The following is a 24,200-nucleotide window of genomic DNA, read 5'->3' as shown; positions in this document are numbered from 1 at the left end:
GGTCAGCTTGTTGCAAGTGTGAGAAGTGAGCAGTGCAAAGAGCATCTCCTGCTGCAGGGCAGACCTCCTTCAAGTGGCTCCTGTAACACAGCACAAACAGCTCTTAGCTGCAGGACTTTTAAATAGGGAAGCAAACATTTTTGAGTTTCTAAGATCAGTTTTAAAGGAGAAAACAAAATAAAAACAGAATCTAATTCAGCAAGCAAGCAAATCAAATGGCAGTCACACTCACTTGGTCCATTTCTCTACAGGCCTCAACACATTGAGATCCTGCACTTGTACACCTCAGAAGCTGCACAGTTACACACAGAAAGGAAACCATCCAGGGCTTCATTAAACCAGCTAGCTATAATGCTAATAGGCAGCAGCAGGGTCTGAAAGGCTGCCAAATCCTTAAATCTCATAGCTTTATAGGTAATTTTATAATGTAAACACCAACTTCCCCTCCTCCTCAACCTGCGTTACTCTTAATGTATGACTAACAGGGCGAGTGCAGACTCTGTGCCCTAAGGGAACAGAAGTCAAAACCATTTCAAGCTTCTCCTATGGTCATGATTCATTCTTTGGGCTGCACCACAGGCAAAAGCATTTCAGGTTCTCTCTCTAAAAACGCAAGGTTCACAGAACAGCTGCTGACGTTACCTCCTCACAGCCTCCTCCTTTTCCTGAACCTTTTCCTGATGCGCAAACTTCTCCTGATTTGAGGAACGCTGGCAGTCCCATCAGTGCAGGTGCCCACGATGGACTGTGCAGCAATCTCTTCGGTTTCCATGCCCTGCAACACAAGGGGAACAGACTATTTGCACGGCAGCACAAAACCTAGGAGGATTTGCAAGAAAACCCTTTCAGCCATCTTTTATTTTAGTTAGCACGGCAAGATTTAGAACAATACTCCATTTACACTCAAAATTAAGCACGGGACACAACACTGTATTACCACAATCCTAGCAAACAAAACATCCCAAACACATACAATTTTCAGCCAACACCAGCACTTCTTCCTACAGAGTATGATTCTGTCACTGCTCTCCAGCCAGAACACACCTGATGTGGTTTCTCTTTGCCTGGACACAACTCTTTGCTAGAGAGGCTGTGTCTCCCACAAGTGAGACTGCAGCTTTCCTTTACCTTATCTGGAAAATCAGCATCTCGGTCTCCAGGCTCATCACCACCTGCTCCATCCGACCGTGCATCCAATTCATCCCCACCGCTCTCATCCTCAGACGCCTCCTCCTCGCTCTGCCACTCCTCTTCATCACTCTCTCCATATTCCCTCCTGCTGGCTGACAGAGTTGTTGCCACTTTTGGAGGAGGCAGAGTTGCTAGTACAGCAGGGAGCGTAAAGGCTGCTAGAAAGCGGGCTTTCAGCAGGAGAAAAGCAGGGTCATCACCGAGTTTCTCATGCACCAGTTCCGTGATAGCATTCAAGTCAACCTCACCCTCAGTCTGACTGCCATCAGGGGACAGAAGACGTGCTGCTTGTTTTTCCAGAGCTGCCTTTTGCAGAAGTAGCTTTGAAAGAGTTTTTAAGTTGCACAAAAAAGGTGGGAAATAAGGCAACCTGGTTTGCAGTGGTGGTACCTGGACACCTTGCTTCCCACTCAGCCATTCCTTCACCAGCTCCTCATCTTCAAAGGAAATCAGGCTATAGTCCAGAAGAGTCTTTTCAGCACTAGAAGTGGTTGGCTGGGGTGGAGCACTCGCAGCCTGTGCAGGGGGCGGTTTGGAGGCAATAGGTCTGTACTTCAATGCCTGCTCAGCTGAGCCTTCAGAAGTTCCTGCAACACTGTCATGAGGAATTGAAGCTCCTGGCTGGAGCACAACCCCTTTGTTAAGGACATTCGAGTTGGAAGATGATCCATTTGTAGATGAGTCCTGGTTTTCTCCCAAGCTAACAGCACCTGTCACACAGTGCGAATCAGACCCCTGAGTGCTTGCAGGTGGCTGCATCTGGGGCAGCAGCTGAGCATGTGGGGTTGGTGCACCACCTGGAAGAGCATTCTGAGCTGCAGAAGGATCAACAGCCTTAGAGGAACTGTCTGAATGTGCAGATGTAGCAGAAGAAATGCCAGATATGCTGCACGCAGGACTGGCCGAGCTCACGGGGAAGACACTTGCAGAATGGCTTACACCAGCTGTCTTTCCTGCTGGGCTCCCTGAAGCTAACTGGGGATTTGTTTTTGTCTCTGCATGGCTTGGCTGAGGCATATTTACTCCAGAGGATGCAGGAGGCGCTCCTAAACCACAGACATTGCCACTGGATGTCACACTTGCCTGACTTTGACTCCTCACAATAGCAGCTTGCAGACCTTGGGGAACACCCACAACAGCCTGCACAGCACTGGAGAGCAAAGCCTGCTGCGTTACAATCCATGTGAGAGGCAGCACGCTGTCAGGTGTCAAACGGGAGCCAGGCTGTGGAGCTATAAGAGCAGGCAATAGATTGACTGGCCCAGGACGATTCAGTTCATAGGTAACAGGTGTGGGAAGAGACAGTTTGCTGTTGCCAGACTCTATGCCAAAAGGCACCACTGTAACTCGATGTGGCACAAAAGCTTGATTTTGCAACACTACTGGAGCTGAGCTACCAGCTAGGACCTGACCGCTGCACCCTCCCTGATCTGGGGCATTTCCTGCTGCACCTGGATTCAGGCTTGGAAAAACTCCTCCTTCAGGGGTATTTTGTGGAGCTTGCTCGTTTAGTTCCTTACTAGATTGTACTTTTGTCTCTTGTGAGGAATGAGGGCTCTCCCCAGCTTTTGACACTGATGGAGAATGGTTTTCAAGCACGACAGGGGTAAAAGCAGAACCAGCAACAGAAGTGAACGCTGGCGGGGCAGCTGGCACACGTTGTACGTGGCTGGCTGTAGAGCCAACTGCTCCAGGTTTGCTCTCCACTTGTGCAGAAGGAATCATTTGCTGTGGTGGGTGCTGGATTATCAAAGGCCCTGAAAGCATCACCTGCGGGGCAACAAATACTTTTGTCTGCACAGCTTTCTCTTTTAGCTGCTTCTCCATCTGCCGCTTCTCTCTCAGCAATTCTGAGACAGTTTTAGGCTTCTGCCTTTGAGCTTGGGCTAGAGGAGCTGGAAGAGATGGGACAACTGGAGGAGCTGTCTGCCTCTTGGGAGCAGGCTGCGATGCATCGCCTATAAGGTGAATAAGGGGGAAGAAAAACAAGTCTTCAGAAAGGAAGAAAGACTTTAGATGCTATTTTGTAGCTATTAGATGTCAATTACCCTGCATAGGAAGTAGGAAAACTCCTGACTGGCAATTCTTACAACACTGTATTGTTGTGAGTACATGCTTGAGAGAAGTCTAACAGTGACAGCCTACAGACCATCAGGCAGGCACGCTGACACCATGCCCACAGCCCTTCAGTATTTTCGCCAGTCCTTACCAAAATGAATGCATTAAGCCAACAACTGAAAGAGCCAAGAGCTACGAGAAAGGAGCAAGGCAGTGCGTTTCGTTTCAAAGCTCTCCTTCAGTTCCACTGGTTATTAACACAGTGGTGATGAACTAAGTGAAAGTTCCTGTGCATCATAAAACCAAATGCTCTGAGAGGTACCTGAAGAAGACTCCGAGTTTTGGGAAGCCTGCAAAAAAAATAATAAATAAATAAATTAAATTATACTTGAGACATATAAAGATCATTAAAACAGCACAGATGTCAATCAAAGCATCATCTGTCAGCCTCCTATGTAAATGGCCACACAGGCAGCACTTTACTCTGCTTCAAACTAACTGGTAACACACAGACGATACCAACTCACCACACTCACTGAAAAGCCTCTGTTTTAGACAAGACTGCAGGGAAAAGCTTAGAAATAGTTGGTGCACAGTACCTGCTGAGGCCTGACTGCATCAGCCCTTCTCTCCCGAATGATCTTCATGCAGCCATTGGTGTCAATCCGAAAGAGCTGCAAGATCAGCATTTTGTTACAAGTTGGTTCAGAAAAGGAATGTTGGTAGAGCCAGCAACACGACAAGGCGGATGGGAGAGGCTTCACATGAAAGACTCTGGTACACATTCACACTCGCAGAAAACTGTGACAGCATTAGGATGGATGCAGGGTTTACTAAATATAACATGCAAGCCAAGAGAACAGATTAATCTAGTAATTAGATTAATTCAAGTGAAAGATTTATAATTGTTTTTAAGCATCAAGTATGAAGATTATCACTCCTGTAAAGCAGATAATGCTATTAAGACAGAAAAACCTACCTGAATGAAAAGTGTGAACAGAGGAGTGCTGGAGAGACTGACCGACTTGAGCTTCTGTTGAATAGAATAAGCTAGAAAAAAAGGCCCACCATCAAAAAAAATCAGCTGAATATTCACTTGTAAGGTGCCAGAAAACAGGGACATAAAGGAGCACCATCTCTGATGGGTTAGCACTACCTTTTGTTTGATCAAAAGCCATCTTCCCAGTTCGCAAGGTGCAAGGCAGCAGCACGTCGCCCACCCAAGGTGTCACGGCCATGAGGAGCTTCCTGTCAAGGTTCATTTTCCTCCATCGTGCTCTCTCTTGACAACGAGTTTTCCCCACCGTGTTCCACAGCCCCCTGTGCTTCTCAGCAGCAGATGCACCAACCCCAGACGTCTTTGTCAAAGCAGCAGCAGACATTGTGAGCTTCGATTGCTGCGCGTGAGCGAACACATAATTAGAGCTCCAATGAGGAGGGTTCTAACAAAGTTAGTCCCTATTTATTTTCATAATTGCCCTGTGATCTTTTCCTCTCGGAACAACAGTAAAATAAGATTCATGATTCCATGTTTGCTTTCCACTAAATATAGTTTGTGCCCATACCACAAAAGCAGGTGAGACAAACGAGGTGCTTACAAGTCTCCTCTGGAAGCACGTGTTTTCTCTCAGCACTCTTCTCACATCCTCCAGGGTAACCCGCAGCACTTGCTTCCCACACCTGGAAGCCTTAAAAGAAATCACAAGGGAAGGTGTAAGGAAAAGCACACCACAGAAAGTTACTGGTGCTGATGCTATTCTCAGAGGGTGCAAAAGCTCTCAACAGTCCTGTTACTGGGATTATCCACACACCCTGGCCATTGGAGTAAGGGCATTTATTTCAGCAGCCAATCCTGCTTTATGAAGATATGAAAACAGTTGTGTGTCAGTGACACTGTGGGTAGAAGAGTTATTTTCTAGGTATTACGTGGCGGGGAGGGGCAGTGCCAGCAATTCCTGTTTATTCACACAGCTCCATTTCCAACAGCACCCCACAGTGGTACAGTGAGAAAGCAGCTAACAGGTGTGAAAAATCATCATCTACTCATCTCATCAATTGCTCTCTTTACTGCAGCAAATGCTCCTCCTGGCAGTTCCTAGTCTAAGCTCGAATTCCATCCAAAACAGATCGAGAAACCCAGGACTCACCTTGTTAATCTCTTCTATGGGATTCTTCACAGTGATGTCCGTGGAATGGGGCCGTGCCAACCCCCTCAGGATGGTGCTCAGTTCTGTTGCTTTATTAGTAACTCCTTCCTCACCTCCTTCACACCTTGCATGTGGAATTTTACTGCTGCTGGTCCTTGCATTAGCACTCCCAAAAGAGAAAGGAGATGAATTTTGGTGCCTTCCTTGGCACGACTCCAGCACATCTGCCTGTGTTGGGATCCACAGATCAATGCTGGGAAAGGTGCATTCCTCCTTACTCGTCTTCTCCTCCTCAGAAGTGTCTGATAAGTCCAGTTCTACATCTTCACTGCTGCTCTCTGAACAGCTGGAGCTCTCCTCTCTATGCTGACGTTTCACTGACCTGGACCGTTTCTTTTTAGCCAAAAAGAGCACAGATAAGCTTCAGGCAGCACTCACCCTTGACCTGCAAATCTCTCAGACCAGTAAGTTAAAGAATCTTGTGGGGCAGTATTCTACCAGTGAAAAGTGGTTTCAGAATGGATGGTGCAGCAGCACCTGCTCGTGCTTCACCAATGGAACAACCACAGTGCTTTTAAGGTGGTCTTAAGCAGCCAGAATTTATGGAGTAGCTTGTACCACAACTGGCAGCTCAAGAGGTACATACAGGAAAACATAAGCATGTGCTTGTATAACATCCTTAAGGGCCTTTCAAGGCAATGAGGAAATTATATAACATACAAATATATAACACTTCATTCCTCCAGGACAAAAAAGGCTGCTTTAGCACAGTACTAATTAGACCACAAACATCCACGACAAAACACCACGCAAAACGGAGGGCAATTGTGGCACTGATTTCATAGGATTTCACTTTCAGGTTAGAGAATCTTATCTAAAGAGATGGGGCTGTGACACAGGAGGGCTCTGCACAGTACCTTCGACCCAATCATGATCTTCCATTTGCTCAGGCACTGCGAGCGAGTCCGATGTGGCAGCTCAGCAGCTATTTTACTCCAGTGACCTGAAAAGGAAGAGGAGAGCACAGCTATCGATGCAGCAAACTGAAGGAACAGCATTTCTCTTTCACAAAACCAGTCAGATGTCAGCACTCAGATTAAAACGAGGGTTGTTACATGGGTTTATTTATCTGTTGGAGCAGAGGGCTGCTTTCATTATCTTTTAAAAGATGTTCAAATCACATGAAGCCCCCTTGATGTTACTCAGAGAAACGTTGCACCTCCTTCAATAACAGTGTGAGACTTCCTCAGACCAGCACCAAGTTGCAGCGCTGTATGTTTGCATGGAATCCAAGACATCTCACTTCAGGAAATAAATATATTTGACTGAAACACAGTAAAACTGATACATACATATGTTCATGAAAGCACTTGACAAGAGTTCTGTGCTTCAGTAGCACCACAACCTGTAAGCAGAGGCAGTACAGCCTGATGGAGGCAGTGCAAGTGTGACATTTACATAAGAGAGCGTCATCCCTAAAAAGGCTGGGAGCAGTTCATAACCTAACGAGCCTTCTGCTATTTTAGAGCTGTTAGTGAGACTGGGAAGGTGTCTGCCTTGCTTTAGATTGCACCTAAGAAGATCCAGCAGGTTCACCCACCCTGATAAGCTCATCATACACAGAGAGGAGTGCTGTGACAACCAGAGTGTAAAAGAGCAGGGAATGGGAAAGGAGATTTCCTTTTCAGGGCAGAACACCATGCACACAGTAACTGACTCATACAGGGAAATGCATTATAAATGGATGGTGAAATCCTGATCCTTGTCTTTGATTTTTCAAAGATTTCTTTGGACTTTGCTCCATCATACACTCAGCCAACATCAGAAACTAAAACGAAGAGGCACCAGGGACCAAAACCCTGGCAGCATCACATCCCTCCGTCCTCACAGCAGTAACAGCATGCTCAGATGGAGGCTGAAAGGTTAAAGCCTAATGCTGAAAAATAGCATTGGAGAAAGTAAGAGAACTCTTCCACAGACTGTGAGCTCTGTGGAGCCGTGACAAGCACAGCTATGCAGCCCTTTGCTACACAACTCATTAACAAGTGAGCTTCCAGGAACAGGCTGCTCTGTGTGAGGAGGCTCAAAACCATCAGCTGGAAACAGAGCCTGCCACCGCTAAAAACAAGAGAGGAAGACTCTCATATAAGAAATTGGTAAATAATACTTTTCTGAGCTAGAAATTAAGCCACAGGAACACTCACCCAGGCCGTGCTTCTGCACCAGATCAATCAGTTGCTCTTCTTCCTTTAAACTCCATTTGCCTTTCTTTACATCACGGTGCAATGCTTTTAAGTACCTTCAAATAAAAACCATTTAAGCAAGGAATGTTTCACTTCATTCACACGGTTCTGATCAGTGCTCCATGCTCTGAGGCTGAACACAACCAGATCTTTCCTTTCTCTAAGGCACCCATCAATACTGCTGTAACACAGCACAGTTGCCACCTCTTTGATCTCACTAATATCAGACTACGTGGTTAAAAACCTATAATAAGCCGCAGTAAAATGGATTGCTGACATCAGAACACACTGCACTTGGTCTCCTGAAGCTGGATTCAATGCTGAAGATGGCTCAGCACCTCTACAACACTGATGTCAGCTGCAGGAAGTGACTGACCAGGCTGTTTGTGCAGCCCATACATGAGTGACCACCTTTTCTCCCTACATGCACTCACACTTCAGGATCCCTTTGCTGTGCTTTGGACAACAGCCCCTCCAACTTCTGCGACACCACCAGCAGCTACACCAAGGGAATGATGTGCCACAGGCAACAGAGCATCTTTCTCCCTGCTGGACTCCAATATCAGCTCGACCTTCTCTAACTACAGAGGCAACAAAGCACCACAAAGGCTGTGCTCACCTTTAGGGACCGGTGAAGACTGTATTCAGACCATAACCACGTTCACAACAGTCTTCAAGAGTTGTAAGCAAAGCAAACGTTTGTAAAATGAGCTGCACTTGGCTCTGGACAACAGGCCTGAAGGCACAGCTGTTCCATGCTGTTCTCACCTGTCACTGCACTGAGCATCACTCCTCCCTGGTACTTCTGTCCGAATTTTATACCAGTCACGCTCTCCATACTTCTCAACTGCAGCCAACAGCATCTGTGCCAATCATAGAAAGGAAGAGTTACAACTCCTGGTCAGTAATGCTTCTAACCAGCCTGAAACAGAAGCAGCTGCATGTTTCCACAGAATTATAAGTCTCGGCTCAAAGGTTTTTGGGAGTTAAGACCTCCCAACCTGTAAACTGACCTCAGAGCATTCTACATTCCTTTGTGCAACATTAAAGCTCACGTGCACATAACCATGCAATGCTGCAAATCTAACCTTCCACACACATCATTCTAGGGAATTAGAGAGCAGAACTCACAGCATCCTCCTCTGGTGTCCAGGGCCCTTTCTTCAAGCTGGGATCCACACTCTTTGTCCATCGATAAATCAGCTGGGCAGAATCTCTTCCTTCCATGTAATAGGCAACTAGAAATGGAAAGGTGTATTTTATCCTCTGCTGCAAGCAATATTTCTTCACTTATTAACATTTGGGACTGTCACCTTTTCAAACAAACAGTAGATTGTCACAACGAGAACTGAAAGAGCACAGCACACACGAACTGCTACCATTTACAATGGCACTACCAACACAGACACACAGCACCCCAACAATTCATACTGCAACAGGACTCACAGAGACACGTTTCAGCTCTAACACACACCCAACAAATTCAAGGCAGCAGATGTTGTCACACAAAGGCTGGGATTTAGGACTCCAGAAAACACTTTGTTACTACTTTAACCTTCAGTCCTCACTGCTCACACTGTAATCCCACAGAGAGCTCTTCTAGAAACCAGTATAGGCACAGTAATGTGTGCACACGCACCCTGATGATCATCCTAAATGATCCTGTAGGTCCTTTCCAACCTCGTGACTCTATGATTCTGGACCACAGCACTGCTGTACCTCACACACATACTGACACACTGACACCTACTGGGCCATAGCACTGCTGCATCTCATCTAGGTATAAAGCACAGAACCACCGTGGAAATGGAAACACTCACAGCAGATAAAACACCAGTAACTCCTTCAAGCAGAGCAGGCCAGGTGCTCCAGCATGCAGAAGTATTAATACATGTAACCCAGGAAATCAAGAAACCATCATATGTGAATGGAAAACAATTTCCTTTGCAGGTTGCTTACTTTTCTTGTAAGGGATGTGGCTTCCCACTCTCATCTCTTGAACAAGCTCTAAAAGCATCTTATCTTCATCTCTGGTCCATTCTTTCCTTTTCAAGTCTTTGTTGTAGGCTTGGTATTTCTGCAAGCACTGAAAAGCCGTCCTGTTTGTCTTCATGGAAAGAAAACACAGCTGCTTAGATAGCTGGACATTCGGGAGGAAAAAAGCAAGAGGGCAAAGTTCCATTTGTTTTTGTACCGTTCATGAATACTCCTCACAAAAGCATGAACTAACAATGAATTACTATTGACTGCTTTCCAACACTTTTAAGAGGCACCATCAGAGTTACCTGACTTTCCAGCTCACGTTTCTGACCTCAGAACTACTCACCCCCAGTTCCTGGGCTACAGTCTGCCAGTCCAAGTAACCGTGTTTAGCAGCAATATCCTTCAGCCTCTCCGTTTCCTCCTCTGTCCATTCATTTTTGTTGATGCTTGGATGCTCCCAGTTTTGCCAAAACTTCTTCAGTTCTTCTGAGCTGCGCCGTCCATCAAACTAAAACAGAGAGAGACAAATCTACTTTGTCTTGTGTCAGCGTTCGTTTCTGCCCAGATGTTTGTCCCAGCTTCATGCAGTACAGTTTGTGTTCCATGCATGTCTTAGTGCTGATTTTTCAAAATCAAACCATCAGATTTAAACAGTGACATCAAACTGTAAGTGCCTACATGCTTACCATATTGAGATCACACGACAGTCAACTTAAAGAAGGGCATGAGGGGATCAGTGGATGGAAATGACAGCAGGTCAGGTAATTCTCATGAGAAAGGGGCCTGATGTGAGAAGTAAGACAACAGCTCATGTCCCAACTCACATGAATGTTTGAAATCTTCTCCCAGTCGTGCTCATCAAACCTGTCTCCTAACAAGTCACCTTCTGGAAGTTGGCTAGAGCAGAAGATAGAAAGAAACCTCCACATTAAACAGTTAATTAAACAGTCACTTTCTCAGCCTGATCTTTCTTCATCATATTCTTCTCACCTGCTCCCACCAAAACTTTACTACTTCAAAGCTTTAACATCAATAACTTCACTCACAAACAAGATTTCTTCCTTTCTGGACTTACTAATTTTACTTGAATATAATGAGTGTACTGCTGGAAAACAGCCCCCTGCAAGGTGATGTTGTTTAGCAAGGGGAACAGCTCAATGCAATATCAGAGCAGATTACTCCAGATGTGTTAACAGACAAAAGCTCAGAATTAGTAAGGCGTTCAGAGCACCCCTCCTGCTGAAGCAAGAACCATTTCCACCAGTATCTCTATCCTGGCCATTAGGTGCATTTGCATATGAATGCACAAAGCAGGACTCTGAGCAAACAGCTGCGGATATGAGCTCTGTAAAGCCCAACAGCACCTCATGGCTTTATTTGTGTTGGCTTGCACAAAATCTTTTCCAAATGCCACAACCAGAAGCGCCCAAGAAAGGAGGGCACTACAGAAGTCAGCCTCCCAAAACCCTTTTGCATTTTCATCAAGAACTTATAAAGAAGATTTCTCACTTAATCGCCTCTATTTCCCGTTCCACTTCTTTGATTTGCTTTTCCAAGATCTGTTTCTCCATTTCAGTCTTGACATTTTCCAGTTTCTGATTCGAATAACTCAACCTGTTCAAAGACATTTTCAACATTACTTAATAAGACTACATGGGAAGAAGGTCGATGGCAGCAGAAGACACGTGGCAAAAGAGGCTTCCCCACAAGCACCCTTCTTTCCTTCAGCTTATTTCCCACAGTAAGCAAGACTGTTCTTCCAGGTTCTCCCACGTACCAAACTCATCCTATTTTGCTGCTTCAGTGCCAACAGCTGACCCAGAACAGCTCTCAGATTAATCATTTTGGTATTTACAGAGAGATTCAGCCATAGCTGCAACAGCAACAAATTAAGTGTGCACCAGTTACAGGCACATACATCTCCCCAAGGACACGCTGCTATGACTCACTGCAACATGGCACAGTTTCAGCTTCAAGCCCCGAGGCTGCTTGAAGTTACACCATTGTGTGAGCAGGAGGAAACAGAGGGCTACAAAATGCCACAGCATCTTCAATACAAAACCTCTTCCCTTGTTGGTTATCTGCAAAATAATCACCAAGCCTTTGCAGTGCAACCTGAAGGCTGTAACCTCTTGCTTACAGTCAGAAGATTAAAGCCCTGCCCTTCAACATCACACACACAAGATAGAGATGTCAATAAAGAATGGAAACGCTGCTGCCTGCAACAGTCACTGCCTGCACTGCTGCCCACAGGACAGGGGACTTGGGGACACTAAACAGGTCTCCCAGGCCCAACAGTGACAAAGGAAGGTCATTTCCAAGCAGAGCCATTCTACGATTCTAAAGCACCCGTGCTGTGCTTTGTAACCTTACTGACATTGCAGTCAATTAACACGGGAACTCGCTGCAGGAAGATGGAAGCTCCACTTGTTTTCCCTCCTCCCTTCAGCTGCCATGCTCTCACAAGTCTGCACACTACGTACTTCAGTAGCTTGGGCTGTAGCAGGCGCTGCAAGCGGTCACTCACAACTGACTTCTGCAGTAACACCTTCTCTTTGCTTTTCCCTGGGCAAAACAAAAATAATCAAGCATTCAGTCATCAGTGCAAAACCACTGCCAGAGCATTCTCCACATCTTTACCATTACCTACACAACTTTGTCCTGCAGAGGGCCTATAAGAAACCAGGTAAATGGATTCTGCTGCCCACCCGAACCACTGATGTTGTGCCTGAGCTGTGCAGCCTGCAGCCTCTGCTCAGTTCTACCTCCAAAGAAACCTCAATGAAACCACCACAGGTGCACGTAACTCCCTGGAGCTCTAAGCAGCTCTCCTCTCACCTGGGGACTCCCCTTGCACAACCCCACCTGGTTTTGGAGGATTCAGAGATGTGGAATGATGCATCAAAACAAACGCGAATGAAAGAAGGAAGGAAGTCATGAATCCTTCAGTGAATAAATGCATACATTCCCATTTACTCTGAAGTACTCTTCCTGTGAATTCCAGTATGCAGTACTGTAAGTATTGATGTTTGAATACAGACATGGGGGAAATGGATGGTTATATACATTATATTTCCTGTAGAACACTGAGCATCGCATACAGCTACTTACATTTTGTTGACAGCAGTTGTTCAAAGGATTTTATGCCCTGAGCTGCCTTTTCCTTGGCATCTTCATTGGAAGGAGGGCCCTAATAAAGATGAGAATGGATACATGGAAAACTTGTTTATTCTCCCTAGGACTCCATCATGAGCTGCCACCAAAAAGACTGATAACTCAACTAGAACTGCTCAGTCACCTTCACATCAGAAAACAAAGACAGCAAGAGCTTTAAACGAAGTGGAACTGGATTGTGGAGATGAAGAAGCATGATCAAAATTAAGCTGAAAATAAAAAGAATGTTGGAATCTGCCCCTGTTCAGAACTCTCAGGTGTCACAGCCAGACTGAGGTTGGACAAGTGCTTCCAAAAGAGGGTAAGCAAGCAACGTGTGAGGAAAGAAAATAAGAGACTGCAAACTCAGGAGTGACACCCACAGTTAGAATGGAACACAGCCATAGTGCAGTTACAATTCAATGTATCACTGGAAAAAAATCAATATGTAAGCCAGTCCTATTTACTTACTATTCCTGTTGTCTTGTCCTTAAAGTATGGCTTCATAAAATGGCCCAGAAATATGTTTGATGGTAAATTTCTACCATCTCCTGTCCTCGCTGTTTTTCTGCCATCGAGCTCCCACAAGATTTCCTTCTGCAACAGAAGAATGAAACAATGTCAGCACCTCCTGTGAACTGCCTAATTTCAGGAAACAGCAGATGAGTCATTCAAACCATTGGCTGCACCAAACTGCACATCAGTGCATGTATGAAAGGTAAGGTTTGGAACCTCACACATTTGTGTAGTACAATGGAGATGAGAAATGCAAAAACATAAATACTCCCACACACCGACTTGCTACAATAAGCTAAAGCACAAGCTATTGTACACTCAGTGACAGCAATTCTGGTGATAGGAAATGATGGAAACTGCATGAAAATAAGCCCTTCCAAGGCCAGCATTCAGGTGACACTGGTTTGAACTGACACATGAACCTCTGTATCCTGGTTCCCACACAAGCAAGACCAATGCTACACCAGCACACAGCTAAGGGCCATTACTGCTGCAGCTGATCCCTGCACTTTGTACATTAAGAATGTTTCACTGTGGTTGACAGGCAAAGGATGAAAGCAAAAGGTAACTCTGAAAAGCACAGGATTGTTCCACATCTGTTTTGCTCACCTGCTGCTCTTTGTTTTGTGCAATCAGAAGCTCTACTTCCTCAATCTTTTCCTGGATAACTTCCTGATACACGTAATTCATCTGCAGACACGTTTCTGGATCTTCCAGCAGACTGCTTTCAAGATCATCGTCGCTACTGTCCTCTTCTCTTCCCACTTCCTTGAGGAAAACAAAACTCCACTTTAGGGATTAAGGGTACAGGAGAGGGAATGCTTGCTTTTAAAAGCAAGAACTGGCATTGTGTTGAAAAGTGATTTCCAGGAGAGCTGGAAGCACAGATCTCCCTTCCTGACAGCTGCTCTGAGTGCTCCCAAAGGCGGTTACAGCTACCAGCCCTGCCCAGCTCCCTTCCTGCCCGTCAGCTCAGCCTGCTGTCTGACACCACATCTGACTGCCAGCCCTGGTGAAACCCATTCTGGTGCCAGCAGCTGCAGGGCTGCAAGTAAACTGCAGAACACTTACATTTACATTGGAGTCCTCTTGCTTGCTAAGTACACAGCTCAGGACTATCCCTTCAGATTTCTACTTTATTAGTCCTACTGAAGCAATTCTCCACATCAGTGGTGGAGACAAGACAGCTGCCCCAAAATTCCTGAGAATGATGTGAGATTTCCCCTTTCCTCCCGCTCCCTTCACCAGGCAAACACAAAGATTTGCTTAAACAGTTACCATTTCTGCTTGGACATCCGAGCTGTCACCTTCAGCATCGTCTGTTGGAGCACAAAAATACAAAGACATCAATGGCAGCGAAGAGAAAGCTTCAAACCGAGGACTTTCCAATTGAAAGACGCAGAGCAAAGCACCGCAGGGCATCTCACACACAGCTGCGAGGGGTTTTGGGTACTGCTGTTACTGCCGAGTAAGAACGTTCAGTTTTACACCAGACACACTCTTGGTTTTCATTTTAAAGTAAAACAGCTCCAGATAACAAAAGAGCTGCACCTCGGTCTGGCGGCGCTGAGCGCACAGCCAAGTGAGTATCTGAGCAAACAGAATCACAGAATGGCCAGGGTGGGAAGGGACCTCAAGGATCAGGAATCTCCAACCCCCCTGCCACATGCAGGACCACCAACCTCCACATTTAATACCACACCAGGCTGCCCAGGGTCCCACCCAACCCGGTTCTGAACACCTCCAGGGACGGACGGGGCATCCACAGCCTCTCTGGGCAGCTGTTCCAGCACCTCACCACTCTCTCTGTAAAGATCTTCTCCCTGACATCCAACCTAAACCTCCTCTCCCTCAACTTAAAACCATTTCCCTTTGTCATGCTGTTATCAACCCTTTCAAAGAGTTGATTCCCCTCCTGTTTGTAGGCTCCCTTTAGCTACTGAAGGCTGCCATGAGGTCACCCCACAGCCTTCTTTGCTCCAGGCTAAACAAGCCCAGCTCCCTCAGCATGGCTTCGTAGGGAAGGTGCTGCAGCCCCCTGCTCATCTTTGTGGCTCCTCTGGACCCAACAGCTCCAACAGCTCTGTCTTTTTTGTACTGGAGGTTCCAGACCTGGATGCAGTGCTGCAGATGGGGCCTCACAAGAGCAGAGTAGAGGGGGACGATCACTTCCCTGTCCCTGCTGCCACCCCTCTTCTGATGGAGCCCAGGACACCATTTGCCTTCTGAGCTACAAGCGCACACTGCTGGCTCACGTTCAGCTTCTCATCCATCAGGACCCGCAGGTCCTTCTCCACAGGGCTGCTCTCAAGGACCGCTCCTTCCAGTCTGTATGGGTGCCTGGGATTCCTCCGGCCCAAGTGCAAAACTCTGCACTTCGCCGTGCTGAACCTTATCAGGTTCACCCGGCCCACCTTTCCAGCCCGCCGAGGTCCCTCTGAACGGCCTCCCTTCCTTCTACCGCGTCAACCGCACCGCTCAGCTCGGTGTAAACCACGCCCTGCGAGCAGCCCTGCGGCAACACCGGGCTCAAGCCCTACAGAGGAGCAGCGCCCGCCGACGCGAGGCGCCGAAGGGGCCAATGGAGCCCCGCCCCCCCGCCGGGCCCGCAAGGAGGGCCGCGCCCCGAGTACCCGAGCTGAGGCTGGAGTCCGACACGGCCACATCTCCGCCGGTCACGTCGAGCCGCAGGCTGCGCTCCAGCTCCTCGATCTCGCGGCGGATTTTCTCCCGCTCCGCGTTCAGCTCGGCCCCGGCCGGGCCGTTCCGCCGGGACATGGCGGCACCGCCGCAGCCCCAGGGCACGACGCGAACCGTGCCGCCGCGGCACCGCCCCCCTCCGCCCGTCGACCAATCGCCGCGGGGCGCATCGGTCAGCTGAGCCCAGAGCACGTGACATGAGACGGCCAATAGGAGCACAGCTTCGCCAAGACCGCGACCCGCGAGTCGCCTCCGCCTTTAATCGCTCCGTTACACGGCGGGCAGCGCCCGGCCCTGCGGCCGCACCGAGCCGTTCCTGCGAGCAGCGCGGCAGCCCGTTCCCGGGGCGAGGCCGGGCCTTCCTGCCAGCCCTGTTGGCGCCCTCCGGAGCAGGGCAGGGCGCTGCGGTCCCGCTCGCTGTTGGCTGAGCGCTGCCCTTTGTGGGATCGGTCCCGCCCCGTGTCGGCTCCAACCTCAGCCATCCGCAGGGATGGAGGAGCTGCTGCTGCAGCAGCGCTCAGTAAGGAGTTCTGCGCTGAGCTCTGAGTCCCTGGTTGGTTTCATTGTCCATCTTCAGACACCTCAGAAATTCTGTCTATGGATTTAAGGAGATCGGCGACGAGCTGCAGTGATTCTGCTCCAGAGACCAGCTGCCTGGGTGAGAGAAACACAGCGTTAGACTGGAGAGGATAAAGCACACAGGCACTGTTTTCTGGAAGAAAACACATTGCAACTAAGCGAGAACAGGGACTGACCTGCAGTGCATAATAAAGAACCCAAGTTTCACTCCCCCTAGTGGGGATGCTTATTCTCTGGCTGCTGTCAGCATTTAGCACCTGAGATAGAGCTAGCAGAGCGCTTGGAAACAACTTACTTTATTGAAGATCGAGAGTTTGTGATAACAGTCAGAAGGTTCTGTAAGGCTGTGTCTGCGTTTTGCCTCACCACAGCCAGGCTTGCCGACTGCCCCGACCTCAGAGCTTCATTCTCCATCTTGTAATTCTTCAGCTGAACCTTGGAAGGGAAATAAAACCCTTGATAACAAAAATATAACACAGAACTCACAGCACTGAGTGAGGTGCAGCAGCAGCCAGTGGAGGCCTTTAGAACATTATTGCTTTGTACCTGAAGTAATGCATTCTCCTGTTTCAGTTTTGTAGCGGTGTTTTCTGCCTTTATAGCCCGTTTCTGAAAGAGAAAGGAGGATGAGTGTGAGATGTTGGAAGGCTCGCTGGTATCACTGGAAGTGATTTGGTTTGTGTTGTAGCACCTTTGCTCTGAATGCTATGAGATGGGGGTGGCAGCACTTACAGTCATCAGCTGGAGATTCTGTTCCACGTGCTGCACCATTGCTTCCAAGTCCTGAGCTTCCTTCTCTTCTTTAATTTTGTTTTCCTCGAGCTTTCTTTCAAGCTTCCTCAGCCTTAAAATAAGATAGAAAATAGCATTTGGTAAAATAACCACATGAAAATTCCAGGGGAAGAACTGAGAAACTCTGTTCTTCACATAACAAAAAAGTAAGGCATCTCACAGAACTGCCTTTATAGGCTGCAGCTCAAGGGATTTCTGCATTCGTCATCCACCAGCACCAATAGAAACAGCTGAACACAGCATAACTGTACAGAAAACGTGTGTGTTCACAGTCAGTGTGGAGCATTCTGTAACAGTCACCCCATCACCATGGGAGCAGCAGCTGCCTCATGGCGAGGAGCAGCACAGCAAAGAGAAATCACTACCATGGATCAGTCAGTTGTTCAACCTCAGGATGTTAATGTCTCCCAACACTGAGTTAATCACCTGCCAAAATTAAAATGCTCTTCTTGCTTTAAAGGAGAGAAATTGCCCCCTGTGGAATCTTGCCATTACTTTCACAACTTAAGCTGTGTGAAGCCTAAATGCACGCACAAAACTTTACCTCACCGTGCATAAGAAAAATGGATCTGATAAATCAGAATCACATCCTTCTCTGGAAGAGCCCCCTGGAATGGGCTGCCCAGGGAGCTGGTGGATTCAGTGACCCTGGAGGTGTTCAAGGAACGTTTGCATGTTGTGTTGAGGGACACGTTGGGTGAGAGCTATTGGTGATGGGTGGGCTGGATGATCTTGTAGGTCTTTCCCAACCTTGGCTTCTGTGATTCTGTGGTAAAGCTTTTTAACAAACAGAACAGAGTTCACTTCTAGGAAGCTTTTCTCTCTTTCCAGGGGGCACCCTAAGACAATTCATTTACTCCTTCCCCACGCTGTGCCTCACTCACACGTCTGCTTGAGTTCCAGAGATCTCCTGCAGCTCACGGATCCTCCTCCTCAACGCGGCATTCTCTGCTTTCAGCTAAAAGAGAAAAGAAATAAATCCTTCTTAGAGGCGAGGAGCGGTTTAACGGCCCCCAAACACCCCGAGGGCGGGACCGCGAGACACGAGAGGGCAGAATTACATCTGCTGCCGAGCAGCTTTGTTCAACGGCCCGGTTTGGGGGCAGCCTTTCCCTCCCACAGCGCCGCATCCCAGCGCAGCAGCTTCCCATCCGTCCGTCCCCGCTCACCTCCTCGTAGCAGCGCTCTCTCGGAGCAGCGCCCGCCCCGCCGCCCTCACGGCGGCTCACAGCGCGGTGCTCTCGCTCGGCAGCCGCAGGCCGGTAACTGCCGCTCCACCCCGCCTCATCTCCGTCCTCCTCCGCCTCGGCGGGAGGCGCCGGGCCGGGCAGTGGCAAGGAGCCGAGAAGGGGGCCGGGCAGAGCCGCCCGAGGAGGGGAAGCGGAGCGGGGGCTGAGTTGGACGGGCTCCTCGGCGCTCCGGGCTTTGCTCCGCACGAACTCACGGAAGGAGAACGGGTTGGGCTCGGCCGCGGGAGGCTCCGCCGCCGCCATCGCTCGGCGCTCCTCGCCCCGCCCCCCCGCGGCGCTCCGCCAATCCGGGCAGACCGACCCGCCCCTTTCCCGACCGCACGCCGCGCGGCGCTCACGTGACCCGGCGCCGGCCGGAAGCGAGACTCGGGGGCACGGCAAGATGGCGGCCGCCGCGGCGTGGCTGAGGCGCGGAGCGTGGGGCCCGGTCCGGCGGTGAGCCTCGGCGGGGGAGGAGCTCGTTATTCTCGGTAACGGCGGCCCCTCCCCTAACGGCGGCTGCGGATGTCTCGTAGGTGCGGGCTGGCGGCCGCCCGGAGCTACAGCGGAGGCGGTTCCTACCCCAACGTGTCGCTGACGTGCCCGCTGCCCGGCGTGCCCAAAGCCGTGTTCGCGGCGGCCGAGGGCCGGGAGCGCTTCGAGACGCGGGTGACGGTGCTGGAGAACGGGCTGCGCGTCGCCTCTCAGAACAAATTCGGGCAGTTCTGCACCGTGGGCCGTGAGTGCTGGGAGCGGGCGGGGCGCCGAGCCTCAGGCTGGGCCGGCGGCGCGCTGATCTCGTGCTTTCTGCCGCCAGTCCTCATCAACTCCGGATCGCGGCACGAAGCGAAGTACCTGAGCGGCATCGCGCACTTCCTGGAGAAGCTGGCGTTCTCCGTGAGTAGCGCGGGGTCCGCGCTGTGTGCAGGGCTGGGGACGGCGGCGGAGTGAGGTCGGTCTGTACGAATGGATCCCGGCGCTCTCTGAAGCCTGCGGTGCTCCCATCTCTGAATTTAGGGAACGGTTTGACTTACAGAACTTAAAAGGGAGGCTGCGGTGCTGTGCTGGAGCAGGAGGTGCCCGTTCTGGGCTGCAGGGAAGGGTTATAAATTGTTGTCACTCTGCTGCTTTGTGACACTGACGATCTTCATTCTTAGTCCACAGCGCAGTTTAGCAGCAAAGATGAAATTCTTCTCACCTTAGAAAAGCACGGAGGCATCTGTGACTGCCAGGCTTCAAGGTACGAGGGATTTCCTCTGTTCTCTTTGAGGTGACTGACAGTCACTGTGACAGTAGAAGTTGCGTTATTCTTCTGAGCAGCAGAATCCTGCTTGTGGCATCTGCTAAGAAATCCCAAAAGTGAACTGGCGGGATAATAAAAGCCAATAGAGTTGCCTTTTCAAAGCATTTATTGAGTTATGGGCAAGCATCTGTAGCCGTGATGCCCTAAAGCACCGTTACTGAGCGAATGTGATTCTCAGAGCAGCACCCTCTGCTTGCCTTGCAGGGACACCATCATGTATGCTGTTTCTGCTGATGCCAAAGGCTTGGACACGGTGGTCAACTTGCTGGCTGACGTAGCCCTGCAGCCCAGGTTATCAGGTTTGGGAACGTAATATCTGCCTCAGAACAGGAATCCCAAAGCACGACTGGAGAATTCTCCATTGGATCGTGCTCACCAAGAAGCTTGAGAGTTCTCCTTCAGCACATGAGGATCTCGCCTGGCGGCTGTCATCTGTCACTTTCTCTCTTATTACAGATGAAGAAATTGAGATGACTCGAATGGCTGTGCGGTTTGAGCTCGAGGACTTGAATATGAGACCTGATCCAGAGCCTCTCCTCACAGAAATGATCCACGCGGTAAAACACTGAGAAGCCTGTGCTGTGTGCAGCGCGCTGTGTGAGACACGCTGCATCCCCTCCCTCAGTTTCCCCTGAGTGCAGGGTTAATTTCAGACTTTTGAAAACAGATTTTTCTGTTACTCGGATCTCAGTGGTACGAGGGAGAATTTTGCTGCCTCTGCTCTGTATTTGATACAGGAAAGATTTTAATCTGAGTTCATAGTTTAGTGACCATACATTAGCTTTGTTGAGATGCTGATTTATGCTAACGTTACTGAAACAGTGCTCAGTCTGTCCTTTCTCCCAAGTCTCAACCAAAAGGTGTAGATTGAGGGGGTGAACTAATATTTGCTACTTCAGTGTATCTATTTCCTTTTAGGCAGCCTACAGAGAAAATACAGTTGGACTGAAGAGGTTCTGCCCAGTGGAAAACACTGACAAAATTGATCAGAAAGTCCTGCACTCATACCTGAGCAATTACTACACGCCGGACAGGATGGTGCTGGCAGGGGTGGGAATTGAGCACGAGCAGTTGGTGGAGTGTGCAAAGAAATATCTGCTTGGAGTGGAGCCAGTGTGGGGTAGTGCACAGACCAAGGAGGTGGACAGGTCTGTGGCTCAGTACACGGGAGGCATTGTCAAGGTAAAAGGAAGGTGGAACGGCCTTTTCGTTTCTGTTAGAGTTGCTGATTTGAATATGATCCCAAACTGGCTGTGGGATCTGCCCTAACCTGGTTGATGAGTTGATTAATAGGAATTTTGCAAGCTGGATAAAACAGATGTGAAAATCAATCCTAATGGTTTGTCTGCTTTTCACACAGGTCGAAAAAGACATGTCAGATGTGAGCCTGGGCCCCACTCCAATCCCAGAGCTTACCCACATCATGATTGGGTTAGAAAGCTGCTCCTTTTTAGTAAGTATCAACCTAAGATACTGTGTATTGGTTGCCCTGTACTTGCAGAACCTCAAGCTACTATGTCTCAATATGTGAGCACTGGCACTCTTGCTGCTGATGGAACCTGTATGTAGAAAGAGCTTTTTCACTCACCAGTTGATAAAGGCACTGATCTTCCCGTTCCTCTTGTGCCATGTTTTGAATTCTTTTTCTCTTTACTCATCCCTGATCCTTGAGAGCTCTGCTGGGTCTCTGCTGTTCAGTGACCGAATTTCTTCCTGATTTTCAGGAGGAAGACTTCATTCCCTTTGCAGTATTAAATATGATGATGGGAGGCGGTGGCTCTTTTTCAGCTGGAGGGCCTGGCAAGGGCATGTTCACCCGACTGTATCTCAATGTGCTCAACAGGTTTGTGTTTGCTAAATGGATTGCAGAAACAGTCTTCTACAGCAGGCTGTCGTGGAAGGCCTCGTCCTGTGAAAGGCCAGCACTCCTAGGTTTTACATCAGCTTATTCTGCTGGAAATACGTGAGACTGATCTGCTTGTTAGCGAGCATTTTGAAAGGGTGAAGGGTCAGAAGTGAGCCAGAATCCTTTCTTCTTCCATTAGCCCGATCCATTCCTTCAGGCAGGGAATATGCACAGAGTTGGCTGTAGGTGCTAGGAGTACTGTCCCATTGTTTTCTGTTTAGTCTCAAGGATTCAGAGGGTAAGAAGGAAGAACTGTCAGCTGCGGGCACTGACCAATGCTTCTGGTACTACTGAGAAGCCTGAAAATGAGTTAGGAGGGGAATCACTGCCCGTGGTTTTTTTAATTTGATATTTATATTCTATTGTCTAAACTTTAACGTTCTGTTTGTGCATCACAGGCACCACTGGATGTATAATGCAACTTCTTACCACCACAGTTACGAGGACACAGGTCTCCTGTGCATACATGCCAGTGCAGATCCCAAACAGGTATTCAGTCCTGTACTCAAGGGCAGGTGTCCTTAAACAGTCATTGCATCACTGATTACCAAACAGGGATAGGATTGGATTTTTGTACTTGATGATAATGTGGTAGCAGATATCTATAAACTTGTAATATTGCAAAGCTACTGGAATCCAACAGAGCACTCTTCTGAAATTAAATTCAATGTTGAGCATGTTATACTGTCTTAACAGAATGTTAATCACTGTTGTAATTTTGTTTCAAATACCTGTTTTTCTTAGGTCCGAGAGATGGTGGAAATCATCACAAGAGAATTCATTCTAATGGCAGGAGCGATAGGAGAGGTCAGCAACATAACTTGCAGGCTGTGAGATGGTTTTTGAGCTGAAGTATTGCATTGTATTGGCCTTGCTGGGGTGAAGTATTTCATGTGTTTCCATGAAAGAATGTCTTCATTTCAGCAGCATGCTCACAAAAGAGGAAGGTCTTGCACAACTCCGAAGTGCTCCACAGCTCTCCAATCTTTGTAGAGCAAAAGAAAGGCTGTTTGGGCTGGAATATGGCACTAATCCAACCACTTGTGTTTTCCAGAGGATGTTGCTAGCTTGTTTTAGAGAGCAGTGGCCAGTTATTTTAGAAGATGTTTGTATTTGCTGCTCATTTACAGGTGGAACTTGAGAGAGCAAAAACACAACTCAAGTCTATGCTCATGATGAACCTTGAATCTAGACCAGTAATCTTTGAAGATGTGGGAAGGCAAGTGCTGGCAACGAACACCAGGAAACTGCCTCACGAGCTTTGTGCACTGATCAGTGAGTAAACCAGTTTTCCTTCCCTGGATGGATTTGTGGGTACAACCCGGGGGTGGCAACTTAAATATGTATATTGATAGCATAGATGAAGTGCTCTAGTATGAGGAATTAAAGACAGATTTCAAACTGATCTTCTCAGTTGCTTGCAAGCGAGTATTCTTTGCTAGAAGAAGGGAGAAAGCTGAGTCGTGGTAGAGAAGGTCTATGGCTAGTGATGATTTGGTTTTCTGAGCACCATGGGGTCTGAGTTGGTACCACGATAAAGCTGGTTTGTGCTGTTCAGAATGTGGCTGTTACAGCTCTGGCTTTTTTTTTTCACTGCAGGTAAGGTGAAATCCTCTGACATCAAGAGAGTGGTCACTAAGATGCTCCATAAGAAACCAGCTGTGGCTGCACTGGGTGACTTGACAGATCTGCCCACCTACGAACACATCCAAGAAGCCCTTTCCAGTAAGGACGGCCGGCTCCCCCGGCTCTACCGGCTCTTTCGATAAAGCAGCGCTTCCTGAACGTATCTGAGAGACTTGCTGCTGCTTTCATTTTGTTCCCGTGCATTTGTAATACTGCTAGACAGCTCCACTCCCTCCCAGATCTTTCCAGGCATGCTGTGCAAACACAGTGACGTTACAGCTGAGCAAAGCTGCTTCACAACATTGGGCTACAAAGAGCTCGGTGGATTTACAGGCCCACCCTGGCTCAGGGTGAGTATTCTGATCCTCGAGAGAAGATGGGTGTATACAGCCTTCTCTTGGTACTGGGGAGAGCATAGCAACCCCAAACATCCATCACTGCAAGCGAAAGCACGTACCTGAGAAGTCACTGCTGTGTGTTACCTCTAAGCCATATTGCAGGAGCAGCCTTTTCAGCAGCAGCAGTGTGGATGTGACATCAGAGGCCCCGCTGTGTGCGCTGGGGAAGGCAGAGGCCTGCCTGCCCCTGCAGACACCTGGCAGCAGGCCAGATGGGATGAAACGAAACAAAAGGCTTCAGGCTAATAATTAGAGGTGTGTTCCTCTAATTAATAGCTTTCCTTCACAAGGATGCTCACCCCACTTGTTTTAATGAATTTGCTTTAGATTACAGTTCAGTTTGACATGTTGTACTCCAGTGAGACATCCTGTGAGA

At 48.4% G+C, this 24,200-nt stretch overlaps 3 protein-coding genes across 3 annotated transcripts; 1 reads left to right on the top strand and 2 right to left on the bottom strand.

Moving 5' to 3' along the window:
- Positions 1-646: 646 nt before the first annotated feature.
- On the bottom strand, positions 647-16,069 carry SNAPC4 (small nuclear RNA activating complex polypeptide 4; the record flags this gene model as incomplete). The annotated part of the gene is made up of 22 exons (XM_079544599.1): positions 647-775; positions 1,129-3,149; positions 3,572-3,599; positions 3,849-3,923; positions 4,229-4,299; positions 4,406-4,646; positions 4,848-4,937; positions 5,397-5,789; positions 6,314-6,399; positions 7,601-7,695; positions 8,408-8,502; positions 8,771-8,877; positions 9,599-9,746; positions 9,966-10,130; positions 10,447-10,519; positions 11,132-11,236; positions 12,106-12,187; positions 12,734-12,812; positions 13,247-13,372; positions 13,901-14,059; positions 14,570-14,610; positions 15,925-16,069. The coding sequence occupies 22 exons, from the start codon at positions 16,067-16,069 to the stop codon at positions 647-649; spliced, it is 4,554 nt and encodes a 1,517-aa protein (XP_079400725.1).
- Positions 16,070-16,551: 482 nt separating this feature from the next.
- Positions 16,552-18,855, bottom strand: ENTR1 (endosome associated trafficking regulator 1; the record flags this gene model as incomplete). Its single annotated transcript, XM_079544712.1, has 6 exons — positions 16,552-16,645; positions 16,866-17,005; positions 17,117-17,179; positions 17,303-17,414; positions 18,247-18,320; positions 18,532-18,855. The coding sequence occupies 6 exons, from the start codon at positions 18,853-18,855 to the stop codon at positions 16,552-16,554; spliced, it is 807 nt and encodes a 268-aa protein (XP_079400838.1).
- A 139-nt stretch (positions 18,856-18,994) lies between these two features.
- Positions 18,995-23,569, top strand: PMPCA (peptidase, mitochondrial processing subunit alpha; the record flags this gene model as incomplete). Its single annotated transcript, XM_079544901.1, has 13 exons — positions 18,995-19,047; positions 19,128-19,330; positions 19,409-19,488; positions 19,749-19,831; positions 20,099-20,193; positions 20,351-20,451; positions 20,813-21,076; positions 21,255-21,347; positions 21,619-21,737; positions 22,199-22,289; positions 22,545-22,607; positions 22,931-23,075; positions 23,400-23,569. The coding sequence occupies 13 exons, from the start codon at positions 18,995-18,997 to the stop codon at positions 23,567-23,569; spliced, it is 1,560 nt and encodes a 519-aa protein (XP_079401027.1).
- Positions 23,570-24,200: the final 631 nt, after the last annotated feature.

This window comes from Tetrao urogallus, assembly GCF_951394365.1.
Source record: "Tetrao urogallus genome assembly, chromosome: 19".
Classification (NCBI taxonomy): Eukaryota; Metazoa; Chordata; class Aves; order Galliformes; family Phasianidae; genus Tetrao; species Tetrao urogallus.
This window is presented reverse-complemented; position numbering and strand designations above follow the sequence as displayed.